The 14024-nt window shown below is 44.0% G+C and overlaps 1 protein-coding gene across 1 annotated transcript; it reads right to left on the reverse strand.

Annotated features, from left to right (window-relative positions):
* Positions 1–599: 599 nt before the first annotated feature.
* On the reverse strand, positions 600–13632 carry bub1 (BUB1 mitotic checkpoint serine/threonine kinase; the record flags this gene model as incomplete). Its single annotated transcript, XM_080832397.1, has 26 exons — positions 600–795; positions 927–1033; positions 2700–2877; positions 3225–3382; positions 3749–3910; positions 4005–4105; positions 4706–4855; positions 5054–5877; positions 6091–6160; positions 6497–6668; positions 6856–6931; positions 7041–7122; positions 7766–7861; positions 8257–8376; positions 8698–8753; positions 9192–9722; positions 9864–9922; positions 10323–10459; positions 10833–11014; positions 11098–11141; positions 11251–11333; positions 11429–11472; positions 11561–11757; positions 12692–12833; positions 13220–13279; positions 13610–13632. 26 exons carry the CDS (start codon positions 13630–13632, stop codon positions 600–602), a joined length of 4050 nt encoding a protein of 1349 aa, XP_080688523.1.
* Positions 13633–14024: the final 392 nt, after the last annotated feature.

A 14024-nucleotide genomic window follows, 5' to 3' on the forward strand; every position in this document is an offset into this window, starting at 1 on the left:
GTTTCTTAAAAGAAAAATAAATCGGTGTAAAAAAAGGACTAAAATGAGAGCAATGGATCATTCTCACTTTGGGGCAAATAAATGGATTTTGGACAAATACTGAGGACATAGTTAAAGCACATTTACACATTTCTGTTTGCAATTTGACATCTTCTAATGTTCATAGTTTTTGCTTTTTTTTCCAAAACAGTTCTCTCTTTTTTTTTTTTTTTTTTAATGAGCATTTCAAAACATCTAGGAACGCATATTACGAGAGCCTTTTCAGGTTTGGCTTATGCCAGTATGTCAACTCGAACACATAAATAAAAAATGACTTAAAAAATTAAAAAGACACAAAATAAAATCAGCCGAAACAACAAAAACAAGGAGTGCTGCTACAGCAAGTCTCAGTACATCCCTGAAGTCTGTGTGTGTGTGTGTGTGCACATGTGTGTCTGAAGATATTCCATGGTCAGCTGTGTGTCTGCGGTTGTTGTATGTGTGTGTGTGTGTGTGTGCACATGTGTGTCTGAAGATATTCCATGGTCAGCTGTGTGTCTGCGGTTGTTGTATGTGTGTGTGTGTGTATGTGTGTGTGTGTGTAAACAGCATGGCTGGTGTTATCTGCGCGAGGACCGGGCCTCCAGCAGCTGCACCACCAGTCTGTTCTTCAAGCCCCGGAGTTTGGTCCCGTAGTGCTCCTGCAGCTCTGTGTGCACGCGGCTGTGCAGACGCCGCAGACACAGCAGGGAGCTGCAGTCGGGCACGTTCAGGAGCGTGTGGAAGAACTCCTGCCACAACTCACTGTGTGGGTTCCTGCAAAATCCCCAAAAAAGGCACAAACATCATTTTAGATTTTTCATTCGCAGCTAGAGAGGTAGGAGTGTAGATGCAGGATGCGGGGGGACCTTCGAAGGTGTGAGTAGTGAATGAGAAGTGAAGCTCACCGCTTGAATGTGCCATTGTGCTTCCATTCACCATTCTCGTTTTTCACTTGCATGTATGAGCCGAAGATCATGCAGTACACAGTGCCTGCAATGCCGAAGTAGTCTGTCTGAGGACAAAACGACAAAGGGTATCAGTATAATAAAACACAACATTTCAGACATCATAGATACACACTTCATTAAAAACTAATATATATATATATATATATATACAGCCGCGGAAAAAATTAAGAGACCACTTCAAAATTATCAGTTTCTCTGGTTTTACTATTTATTGGTATGTGTTAAAGTAAAATGTACATTTTTGTTTTATTCTATAACCTACTGGCAACATTCCTACCAAATTTCAAATAAAAATATTGTCATTTAGATCATTTATTTGCAGAAAAATGACAATTGATCAAAATAGCAAAAAAGATGCAGTGTCTTCATGAGTCCAATTTCACAGTAGGTGCAAGACTCTGTGGCTTGTAGGCCTCTCCAGGTCTCCGTCTAACCATCAGACGACCATGTGTTGGGCAAAGCTGAAAATTGGACTCATCAGAGAAGACGAACTAGGAGACCCTCCAGTCCGCTTTGGTTCAATCCTTATGGTCTTTTACAAACCTCAGCCAGGCAAAGTACAACGTTGTCCCGGAAGAAAAACTTGCTTCCTTTTGCTCTGACAATGTTCCCCAACTCTGAGAAGTGTTTTTTCCAGCAGGGCAATGCTCCATGCCACACAGCCAGGCCAGTAAAGGTGTGGATGGAGTATCACCAGATCAGGACCCTGTCATGGCCAGCCCAATTTCGAGACCTGAATCCCATAAAAAAAACTCTGAAATGTGATCAAGAGGAAGATGGATGGTCACAAGCCATGAAAAGAAGCCGAGCTGCTTGAATTATTGCGCCAGGAGTAGCATAAAGTCACCCAACGGCAATGTGAAAGACTGGTGGAGAGCATGCCAAGACACATGAAAGTTGTGATTTTAAATCAAGGTTATTCCACCAAATATTGATTTCTGAACTCTTCCTAAGTTAAAGCATTAGTATTGTGTAGTTTAAAAATGAATATGAGCTTGTTTTCTTTGCATTATTCGAGATCTGAAGACACTGCATCTTTTTTGCTATTTTGACCAATTGTCATTTTTCTGCAAATAAATGATCTAAATGACAATATTTTTATTTGAAATTTGGTAGGAATGTTGCCAGTAGGTTATAAAATAAAACTAAAATGTACATTTTACTTTAACACATACCAACAAATAGTAAAACCAGAGAAACTGATAATTTTGAAGTGGTCTCTTAATTTTTTCCGCGGCTGTATATATATATACATTGTATTTTATATATATATATATATATATATATATATATATATATATATAAAATACAATGTATGGATCCACATATTGCCCTATATACATTTAAACAAGAGAGAATCCATACGAGGATTACATATCTATACTTAGCTAAGGCACAGTAAATAAATAGATTGTTGTGTTCCTTCTGTTACACTAATTCAGGAAGACAGTACAGGGCTGAACGGTTACCATGGCTACATTGTGCCTTCCTGTATCAGTGCAGAGCATTCATTTCTATTATTTTCCTTCCTCTGAATGTGTTATAATGCTAAATCAGGACATGGAGGAAACTCTCCTGACAGGGAAACAGCACTTGAGCGGTTGCTTTCCAGAGCCATAACCTTTCAGCGATGCAGTGGAAATTAACCCTCTGTGCTGAAACCTAACCCCGGGTGTGTCTCATTTGCCACAAAAGCCCGGCACTGGGTACCTGGTAGTTCCAGGGCCTGCCACTCAGCATCTCGGTGCACTGGAAGGCTGAGGTGTTGCACTTGGCCGTGAAGGCAGTGCCCTCTGGGAAGAGGCTCATGTCGATGCTCTGGCCCAGGTCAATCAGGGCCAGGCCGTGCTCAACGTTCTCCGGATCGAAGCACTCGTTCTCCAGAAACCTGAGAGAGCGCAATTCAATTAAATTGGAATCAATTTCAAGGCTGGATGACTTATGCAAATTCAATATGTGCAGTAAACATAGCACTAATTATTCAGCAGAGAGCTAATTTCTGACTGACATTTAGCTAGACAAAAAAAAATCAATCCCACTAATCTATACACGGACCCGTAATGCCAGTTCATCATTAGAATCCTCTTGATACTTAACTGATGGGAGCTTCTAAACCTTTTACATCTTTAATTCCTTTTCTCACCCACTCAAGATGTATCCCCGATAACCCGAAGAACAGATTAAAGAGCTCTATACTACAGTCTCTATGAGATTCAGAGCGTGACGGCTGCTTACATCTCCCCGAGCAGGAAGTTGTCAGGCTTGATGTCGGCGTGGACGATGCGTGCGCTGTGCAGCTGGTCCACCATGTGCAGGATGCAGGAAGTGAAGTACAGCACGAGCGCCTGGGGCATCACCTTCTCACTGCGGCTCTTGTACAGGTTTACGGCATTCTGTAGACACACACACACACACACACACACATACACACACACACACACACACACACACACACACACAGTGTCCACAGTGACTAAAGAGGCGGCCATTTGTATGATTGTGTTGGACAATGTGTAATTCATTCCTACGTTTGAAAATGATCAATAAGTGGTGTCTAACAATAAAACATGTGAAGACAGGAAGAGGATTGTGGATTCTGCTTTTGAATGAACCTCTATTCACAGTCAGTCAGTGCCAGTTTGCAACAAGGGCTCTCACTTTGGGCCAACATGGGCACCTGTGAATGGCCCTAACTACTTGAGGTTATTGATGTCTTGCAATAAAAAATAAAAAAAAAAGGACATCATAGTGCGTCCTACCAGAAGGGTGCCACAGTTGTGGAGGTCCCCGATTAAAATGCTGCCGTTCTTGAAGAGGTGTGCCGAGTGGATGTTGTTGAAGAGGTGCCGCACGCTGGGCTTGAGCCGCAGGTTCAGCTGCACGTTGATGTAGTACTCCCACGGGTTGGCTGGTTTCTGCACCTACAGGGGTGGAGCGACAGGGAAGCCCATTTTCAGACCATTCGCAACAGACCGCACGCAAATTTTGTAACGGGGTGAGTGGAGTGTTTCTCACCTTCAAGAAAAGCTTCTCTGATGTGGTGAGGTTTGTGGCCTGATAGACGGTTGCAAAAGCACCCTGGCCAAGGACACAGTCCACTCGGAATGATTGGCCAGCTGGGGGAAGGAACATTCGAATGAATAAAATGATACGAGTGAGATGCCATAATGGGAACACGCAGTGATGCTCTTCGGCCAAAGCAAATAATGAATGGCAGCGCATGGAAAATGGTTCTTTTGAGTGCTTCATTTGGGTTTTCAGCTGGGTCTGCCTGACACCAGCAGTCAAGAACATTTCTGCTCTTTGGCTGCCCAAACAAACAAACAAACCAGCAATTAGGGGTTGTGGTCGAAATCTAGCAATCCAACTACTGAAAAGGCATGCAAAGACACCAACCAAAGTACAGCTGGCACTGATAAAAGCCTTGCTTATGTGCGGACACATATGTTTTGCCAATTTAATATGCATTTTTCACGAAGTGGTCTTCCTCGGACCACAGAACTGCATAGTACAAAGTCTTGGCAGCTGGCTGAAATGAGAGGTGTTTATCTATCCTTCACATGACCATATTCCATGAAAATGAATAGTTGCCTATAAAAGCAAACTTCAAAAAGTGGCACATTGTTGCACACTGTTTAAATATCCAGCCTTAATGTACACGTACACAATAACAAGTTGAACCACACCTGAAGGCACAGTGAAAACCTAATGCTCACCCATGGTGGTGGTCATCTTTGGGGAGACCGTGGGGAGGTTGCATTGCCATGTGGTGACATTTGGGTACGAGGTGAGGGGTGTGGCAAGTCTGGAGAGGAGGGAGTTGATGAGCTCGTCATCCCAAGGGTCTGAGACCAGATGGATAGGGGCTGGATAGGAAGAAACAAAGAAAGACAGCTGGGTTGTTATTTTCTAAAAACCTTTAAAAACCTTCTGGTGAACCAAGAACTTCAATTTATTAGATGTATAGTATGTTTCAATGTTTGGTAAAGCACATGTCTACTGAGGCTCTGGCATTAAGCCACTCAGGCTTTTAAAGACACTCTAGGCCGTGCTTTACAGCCCACATTGGCCCAGGGGCAGAGCAGGTGTACCTGCAGGGAGGGCGTGAGGAGCAGGTGTTTGCTCAGGACTCATGGGTACATCCAGGCACATCTCAGGCCTCTTGGCTGGACTCAGTGGCATGGGCACCTCCTGCCGAGAGCCAGCCAAACTGGCAGAGAGACTTGGATGCGCTCTGGGAGAACTCTTCATGAATACGTGATCCATATATGGCTCAGGGTCAGCCACAGGGCTGCCGAGTTTGAACCAGTCAAACGTTGCTGCTGGAGCAGGACTCATGGGGATATCCTGGATCGGTTTGTAAGCGGGCGCTGGACTCATGGAAACATCTAGAGCTGGCCGTGGGGCCGGCTCGGGGCTCATTGGAACATCCTGGTGTGACCTGTGGAATAATTCCTGGCTTTCAGCAAAGAGGTTCTCCATCTGCGGAGCGTGAAAAGAGGTCCTGGAGAGAAACGAGTAGGCGGCTGGGACTTGCTCTTGGGCCATGGGCACATCCGCTTCCATTTCTTGGAGAATGGACTGGCCCTTTGAGGGGTCCTGGAGTGGCTTCTCTGGGCTTTGGTAGATGGTCCAGCTAGATTTAGGGGTTGTGGAAGCCATCTTAGAAGCTCTTTCGTCTTCGGTGGGTGCAATTGTGTGGTCTGGGAACGAGAGGGCGGCCAGGGGGTGGGCGCTGAGGGAGCTGGTGTAGGTGGTCTGGCTCTGACTCTGATGGAGCTGCTGCTCGGCGGGTGCCAACGCCTCACCCACGATGGTACCCTGGGCTGCAGCTGTGCACTGCGCTGAAGTCAGCTTGTCATCGACTGGGCTCTGCTCTATGATGGGGCTGAGATGAAACAAAAGATCAGGACAGACAAGGCTTTAGGCAGTTGGCACTGGGTCCATCTCTCACAGGGGAGAGACACTAATGATGACTCATTATGGTGAATGTGTTAAAACATTGGGCCGTAAAAGCCTTTGAGTGTTAACAATTTTATGTAGTGCACTTAATCCACTTGTATAGTTCTCAACTTTCCCACCTACGTGAAGAGTCGACTACCTGAGTTTGTTGAGCTGGCGTGTGAAGGGGTGGTTTTCATCAGATCCAAAGACCGTAGCTGCATCATTTTCTACAATAGAACAAAACAACAGTAAAAGAACCGCTCAACATCGTAGAAAATAACATCCACCTTTGTGACACTTGTATTTGAAAAACGCATTACAGCCTAAATGACAATCTGACAACACTTATTTGTCTTCACATCAGGGCCTACACTTGATAGGGAAAACACATATGTTTTAAGCTTGTAGACAATAAATAGATATCGAACAAGTAGCAATGTTCAGCCATCTTTGTCAGGTCAGTTAAGTCTGAGACATCTACGCAAAGCTTCTACCCACAGCTGTTCACATCTGTTCTCTTAAGATGACTGATCACTGTGTTTGGCATTGAGAGACCCTGGCACCTTGATCGGACTCTAGCTCCAAGGGGTGCGGGCCGCTGAGGTGGAATGGAGTGGATACCAGGTGGGCCGACAGGGCGAAGTCTCGGGTGCTGTTAGGACAGGCGGCCAGAGAGTGGTGCCGCGATCCCCACATCGTCTCGTCAGTCATAAAGTCCACGACAACAGGAGGTTCCTGATGTGATAGCCAATTGAAACATTTAGACAGAATACAGGGGGGGGCTGTGCCTATTCATATACAGCTACACACCCTTGAAGAAGCCACTACCAGAGAGCATATCAACAGCACTGTGATGACAAGGCAAAACAGACAATTCGTTCGGAAATCTGATGATAATCAACCAATTGACAGTCAAACATACGTTCTGTTGTGATCGTTCAGGTACTGGGATTTCTGCCCTGGTCTGCAATTGTTTTGGTTTGTCTCCCATAACGAGTCTGTAAATGAATGGGAAAATTCAAAACAGAAAGAAATTAGCACCCACAAATGGTAAAGCAACGATGCTCAGGCTATTTTGAGGAGGATACTGCAAGTGAAATAGTTTACCCTCCGTTCTCCTTGTCATCTTCATCCTGGAAGATGGTGAAAAAAGCAGCAGCAGCGCTAGGCAGCGGCATGGCTGGTTTATCTGAAGGAAAGAAAAAGGACCAGGGTGGAATACACTAACGCATCATTCACCTGTGTCACTAGACAATGTTGTGGGGTAGACCTTCCTAACTCATTCAGACGATGCATACTGTAGACGACTACTTCTGTAGACGTTCTTTTGATTGTCGTCGAGAGGCTGTATTGGGGAATGCTTTAACCTGCCAGACGCGCTTGCTGTTTAGGCATGTGAATAACTCCAGTGACTCATTAGTCCGGAAACCCAGTGTGTAAATCCCTTTTATTGTAAATCCCTTTTATTGTTCTTTTGGTAATTCGTCAGAGTCAGAACATTCATAAGTCCATATATCCATTAACTTTCTATTGTTCAAGCAGCAGTTTGAGTGCGGTCAGCAAAAGTAGGGCTTCCCCCATCACCCTCTTTCCGTTCATTACTACAACACTGAATGAGCAATTGATATAACGCGCTCTGGCGCTACCCACACACCAGGTGACCCGATTACCGTAGGCACCCGCATAGGTGCACACACACCACGGCACAATTCTCACCATCACCAACACCTGTGCGCCCCAATTAGCATACACACCCACATTCACGCAACACAGAGAAAACGTCATTCTGACCTCAACACATACAATGGGTGCCAGAAACCTTCATGACTTACCGGTTCTTGAATGGCCTAAGTTGACCCCCTCCTCAGCAATCAGAGAAAGGCCATCTGGCGCAAAGGTTGGGGCTTGGAACATGTCCATGATCAGATCTTGGTAAGGGAGAAAAAAAATACATCAGGTGAATTACTATTTCAACCATTTTTTTCAACAAACAGTTGAGTTAATTATTTTAGCTATGATGCCCCCTAGTGGAGTAATGTCTAAGATTGGGGATACGTCTGTGAAGTTCTGTGAGAATCAAAGACTGGCCACTCAAGATGTGGTTAATGTAGCGATTCGCTCAAACATCATTAGATAAAGTCAGCGAAAGGGTTTTAGGTTTCCTCACAGCTTTTTGGTACTGTGTTCAACTGAAAGAAATTTATCAGAAACATATTTGCGATGAGGAATCTATCTGCTTCGAGCTCCTCTCAGTTGTTGAACCCAAAAGCTAGTCAAGCAGAACACAGATCTGACAGCACAAACTCAGATGCCCGATGCTCACCGAGTGCCTCCCGCGTGTGGACCGTGGGGGAGGGGAGAACTCGAGATGGAGTCGCCTGGACGTATCCCAAGGAGTTGTTAGGAGTGACGTGGGAGTGGTTCCCCTGCCCCACCAGTGACACTGACAGGATGACAAACAGCAGTGTGTCAGTAGGCAAGTGGAAGTGCCAGAGACAGTAGACCCCTCTGGCACCATGATACTCTATTCCAGCTTCATAATCAACTTCACATTTATTTCAATTCAAAATGTAGCTTTATTGTCCTCTAATACTAATATATTTCAAAGGTACATAAATGAAACAGCTGACATTTATTTAACAAATTTGAAAAAAAATTATATTTTGCTTATCAAAATAATTCATAAAAACTGTAAAGTACATACATTAAACCAAACTATTCCAGGACATGCTTTGTTGACACAAGATTTACATGAGGTACCAACCGTTGTTAGCGCCTTCTCTGCAACTCTCCTCGTCCTCCACATGTTTTGAGACATCACTGGAGGAAAAAAAAACAAATGACGTGTGAAAAACACTTATCTTAACACAACTAACCACAACTTATCCTCATGTCCCAGCAACCGCAAACACAGCTACAGCATCAGACTTTTTTTTTTTTTTTTTTTTCAATTACTCAAAAAAGAAAGCCCAACTTAAGATAAATGGCAGCTGGTTTTCAAGCATCCTATGTGAGTGACAACAGCACTTGACAAACTAAACGGACTGAAAGCAAACTTGATCTTTGTAAATTAGCTAGCGGTTATAATCGATTATTGTAGAGGGCCCAAAACAGAAGACAAAAGGCAAATGAAACACAAATTCAGGTCCAAACCTACAATCTGAGAAGTTAGAAGACATTGAATCAGCAAGGTTTACCACAAGGGAGTTTTTCGGGTTTGTTTGACTAGGTGAGTGCCCTGGACTATAGCACACTTACTGATCTTCTTCCTCAAGGGGCTGCTGGAAACTGCTGCTGTAGATGTGGAGGGGCTCAGCACTGCTCAGCACAGGGTGGCTGCTCTGACCTAAGGCTCCGCAGGGGACCTCAGCTGAGCTTGACTGGCGTTGGATGGGGAGAGTACCTGTGCTCTCTTGTCTATTACTCGTCTGGTGCTGTTGAAGGGAAGTCTGCCAGGGCTGAAGGCAGGACGTGGAGGTGACCGGAGCTACAGCTGGCGATAGTGAGGAGGATGGGCCCTCTGGCTGGGCCGAGCGAGGTGCCGACGCTGAAATCTGATGGAGGGAGTCGACCTCACAGCGCGACGCCTCGGCTTCCTCCAGGGGACACAGGCGACCAGTTGGTGGGAGGGACCGGACTGAACTGGCCGAGCCCCCCAAGGCAGAGGTGGGCGGCTCGGACTTTCGACGAGCACCCAGGTCCAGACGGGGCTGCAGGGCCAAACTGGGCCTGAAGGTTGGAGCTGGTCTGTGGCTAAGAGAAAGCCGACTGCCAAGTGCTGCTGCAGGTCTGGCCATCAGTGGCGTTTGCTCTGGCCGACTGCCAAGTGCTGCTGCAGGTCTGGCCATCAGTGGCGTTTGCTCTGGCCGCAGTGCTGCTGCAGGTCTGGCCATCAGTGGCGTTTGCTCTGGCCGCAATGCTGCTGCAGGCCTGGCCATCAGTGGCGTTTGCTCTGGCCGCAATGCTGCTGATGCCAGAGCCCGATCATCCTACAACGTAAATGGCATGTTAAGTAATGGTCAACATTTTAGTCCACATCTATTGGATGCATTCAGTGGAGGTGCGAGGACCACCACCACCGACAGACTGCTTGGAGCCATGACACTGTCCTGAATCTCTCATTGCAAATGACCAGGGCTTATTACTCTTTCCAAGCTACATGAAAATATGAGCCCACAAAACTTCATCACACTGATTATTAACATTATGAACAGAAAAATAATGTTGTTTTTGAAAAGGATGCACTGTCAATGGTTACGGTCCCATCAGTTATCAAAAGCTTTGCAGTACTTTCCATCTGGTTTAACAGACTTCAGCAGCAAATGAAAGCCATTCCTCTGTATATCATTCGTGAATTATGCCCCTTTGACAAGAGCAGTGTGTTGTTACCTGCTGCATGCCATGAGGCCTGTTGGGTGCCTGGGACTCTGCTGGTTGAATAGGGGATTTGCTCTCCAGTTGGTTCAGGAGTTCTTGCATTCGTCTCACCTCCTCCTCACACTCTCGATCCTTCCTCTGGCATTCCTCTGCAAACAGGAGATTGCCATCAGAAAAAAAAGATCCCATCCTTTCCTGCTCTCATTAACACACTCAGCTTAGACACAGGTACAGAATGTGATATGAAGATCATACAGCCGGAGTGAGAGCGAGAATGTTACCAAGTGTAACATGCTTTTATCTATAATACTACACTGGATGTGCTCACTTAAATCCACTGCTTTAACCACTGGTTTGAGAACTGGGCTAATTAGCAGACTCATATACCTGATCATAATGACTAAAAATGTCATCATCAAATTATATTATATTATCAAAAGAAGTATCTGAATCTAGGAACTGTGTTATGCCACTTTTCTTTTATTGATGAAATCAGTAAAGGTTGTCAAGGTTAATATTTACCTAGTTCTCGCAACTTGGCTTGCTGCTTACACTTTCCCCAGTAGCGAAGAGCTCTCAGTTCTTCAAAGCTGTACTCCGAGTCCTCGCAGACTAACTCACTCACACAGTACATGGATATCTGCTGCACAGATCCGCTCTGGGCCTTGGGTTGGTTGGATGGGTTGTTTTCAGACTTGGAGATTCTGCAGAGGACAAAATGCAACGTGTCTACAGAGGGCAACACAACTGAAAATGCCAAGTCCCAAAGAAATATAATTGCACTTACATACGAACTGTTCTGTCATCTGGGAACTGGGGTGGATCCGGGTCCTTGACACAAAGAGCATTTTAATTTGCTTTCACACATTAACTTGATCACAGCACTGTAGACCAAAATAAGGCTCAGCAGAAATAAGTACAAAATTGTTTTTAAACCAACCTTGCACTGCGGCTGAACATTTTCTCTTGGACGAGATTGTTGATTGGCTAATTGTGAATTTTGTAGAGGATTCCGAGGCACATCTATGTTAACGACAGGAACGCGACAAACATGAACATGATGATACTATTACCACCAATAAAGCACAATGATGAAGTAAGGTAAACAGCATTCATACCAGTTGAGCTCGCCTGAGGCCTTAACACCTCGCTCTGGAACTTCCTGTAAAGGAGCAATTTCAGTTTTAATCAAGTAGATGGCTTTTAGAAAGTCATAAATTAATTTATTTCATTTTTTAAATAAATATTACCGGTAGTGCTGAAGCACTGTGTCCACAGGTTTGGCCTGGTTCTCCACAGCTCTCTGATAGACTGCTTCAGCTTGCGACAACTGACCAATTTTCTCAAATTGCTGAGCCCAAGCAATGTACAAAGTCGCCACCCTGGTTCCAATGCCCTGGCCGTGCACATAACTGTACACTTTGATGGGATCATCATAAAAGCTGGCCTGAAATAGGACAAAACTTAGAACAGGAATGCAAGTACTTGTAGTAAATAATAATGAGAAAAAGAATATTATATACCGTTGAAAAGCCTATTTATTTCCCTTTTAAATGGTGCCACTTTGGTAAGCAACATGCATTTGGGGGATAAGCAGCAGAGCTGAGTATGTGGGTTGCGCGCTCATGAAAAATTTGCCAAAATTGCTAAATGCTTAACATTTTATTATATTATTATAATTTATGTTGGTATTCACTCTTGTTTTGAGTTGTTTGGTGAATCAGTAACAAGGAACAAACAAGACATATTGGCAATTTTACAGTTTATGAATTTAATACACCCTCAAGGAAGATCCATACGCAGCCACAACAACCTGGCACCACCTCCTCATGATGCTGGTCACAAACCTGGTCATACATTGCTGTGGGATGGCATTCCATTCCTCAACCAAGAGTTGTTGTAGATCAGCCATTGTGATTGTGTTGGTCACTAACACGTACCCAAGCTGATACCAAAAGTGTTCAATTGGGTTGAGGTCTGGACTCGAGAGTTCAATCATCCAATCCAACAAACAACTCAAAGCAAGAGTGAATACCAACAGGAGACTAGGAGAATGTTGGCACATTTTTCATGGGCACAACCCACATACTCAGCTCTGCTGCTCATCCCACAAATGCATGTTCCTTACAAATGTGGCACCATTTTAAAGGGAACCAAACAGGCATTCCAACGGTATAAGATGTATTGCCGAGAAGCATTGTTACGACAAATAAATAATCTACCAAACAGAAATGTCCTTACTTCTTGTGCTATGTTTAAATAGAATTGACACCAATCTGCAGTTTGATAACTAAGTATGAGACCAGAAATAGTCAAATTTGTATCCACAATAGCCTAATACTCTTGAAATGAAAACTCGACTGGCTGTGGTGACAACTTACACATTTGATGCAATGATCGACGTAGCGGGGGTCGTTATGGTAGCGTTCATCTTTCAGAAACCTTTCAACAAGACGATCTAGTACAACAGACATGCCTTTCCTTTCTTCGAGAGGGAGCTTCCCCTCTAGAAAATGCACAAATCTATGTATACACAGTCAAAATATATATGTTAATATTAACTTTGCCATCACATATCGAAAGTTTTGTAGACGAGTAACGTCAACACATACAGTAAGTTCCGGAAATATTTGGTCCCCTGGAATGAAGGGACTATATATGAAAACTGTTTCAAATCCTAAACCCTTCCTCCAATTTTGATATAAATACCCTCAAATTAAAGCTGAAGGTCTGCATTTCAATTGAATCTCGATACTTCCATTTCAAATCAATTGTGGTAGATTTCAGGGTCAAAATTATGTCACTGTCCAAATAATTTCGCACCTAACTGTAGCTAGCTAATAAACTGAGACTGTTGTCAAACAAACATCCATAATGACACTTGCAATAGCCAGCTAGCTATACGTTACCTATCCCATGGATCAAGCGGATCGTCTCCGGAGTATGTGTTCAAGTTCCCTTCAAACGCTCTGCAAAAGATGATGTTCTTACATATTATAATGAAACTGTCACACGACAAATAACAGTAGCTAGCTCGCTCCGCTTGATACTAGCCATCTGGTTCCTACATATGCGCTAACAACATGATGATGTTCGGTAAGTCAAAAGTCCATCCCACTGACACTAGATACCAGACTTAGAGGAGTAATGTTAGTTCCAGTGCAAAATTATTACCGAAACTATTATGTGGAGAGTATCAGAAAAATAATCGGTGTTTGTTGTAATTCTGCTATCCTAAGATAACTAGCTAGCTATAGCTCAGACGATGGAACATTTTGAAACTTGACTCTTAAACTTACTGTAAATATGAACCGACGTCCATTGTTGCGTTCTTTAATAGACTCCCATTTAGGATACGATTTTTATTTAAAATATTGTTGATTTGACTTATAATACTACCGCTGCACTGAAACGTGCTACGTTATTGATTTTCGCACCACAACTGACGTCTACACCCGGATTTCAAATATCCCGGTGCGGCCAATGAAACGTCACACTAACTAAACAGGCCAATCCGAGTTTAGTGCGGATCTTTGTGGGCGATTCCGAAGCAGTCATTGGACAGTTTAGGTGTACGTGAAAGGTTGGGAGGTTGGGATTATCACAGTTTTTAAAGAAATAATGGAAAACAATTAATGTTTTATTTAATAAAAAAATAGACAAACTATATACAGATGCTGCTAAAGGAGCATAAAGGAGCATTTATACTACCAG

This window comes from Sprattus sprattus (genome assembly GCF_963457725.1).
Source record: "Sprattus sprattus genome assembly, chromosome: 2".
Lineage (NCBI taxonomy): Eukaryota > Metazoa > Chordata > Actinopteri > Clupeiformes > Clupeidae > Sprattus > Sprattus sprattus.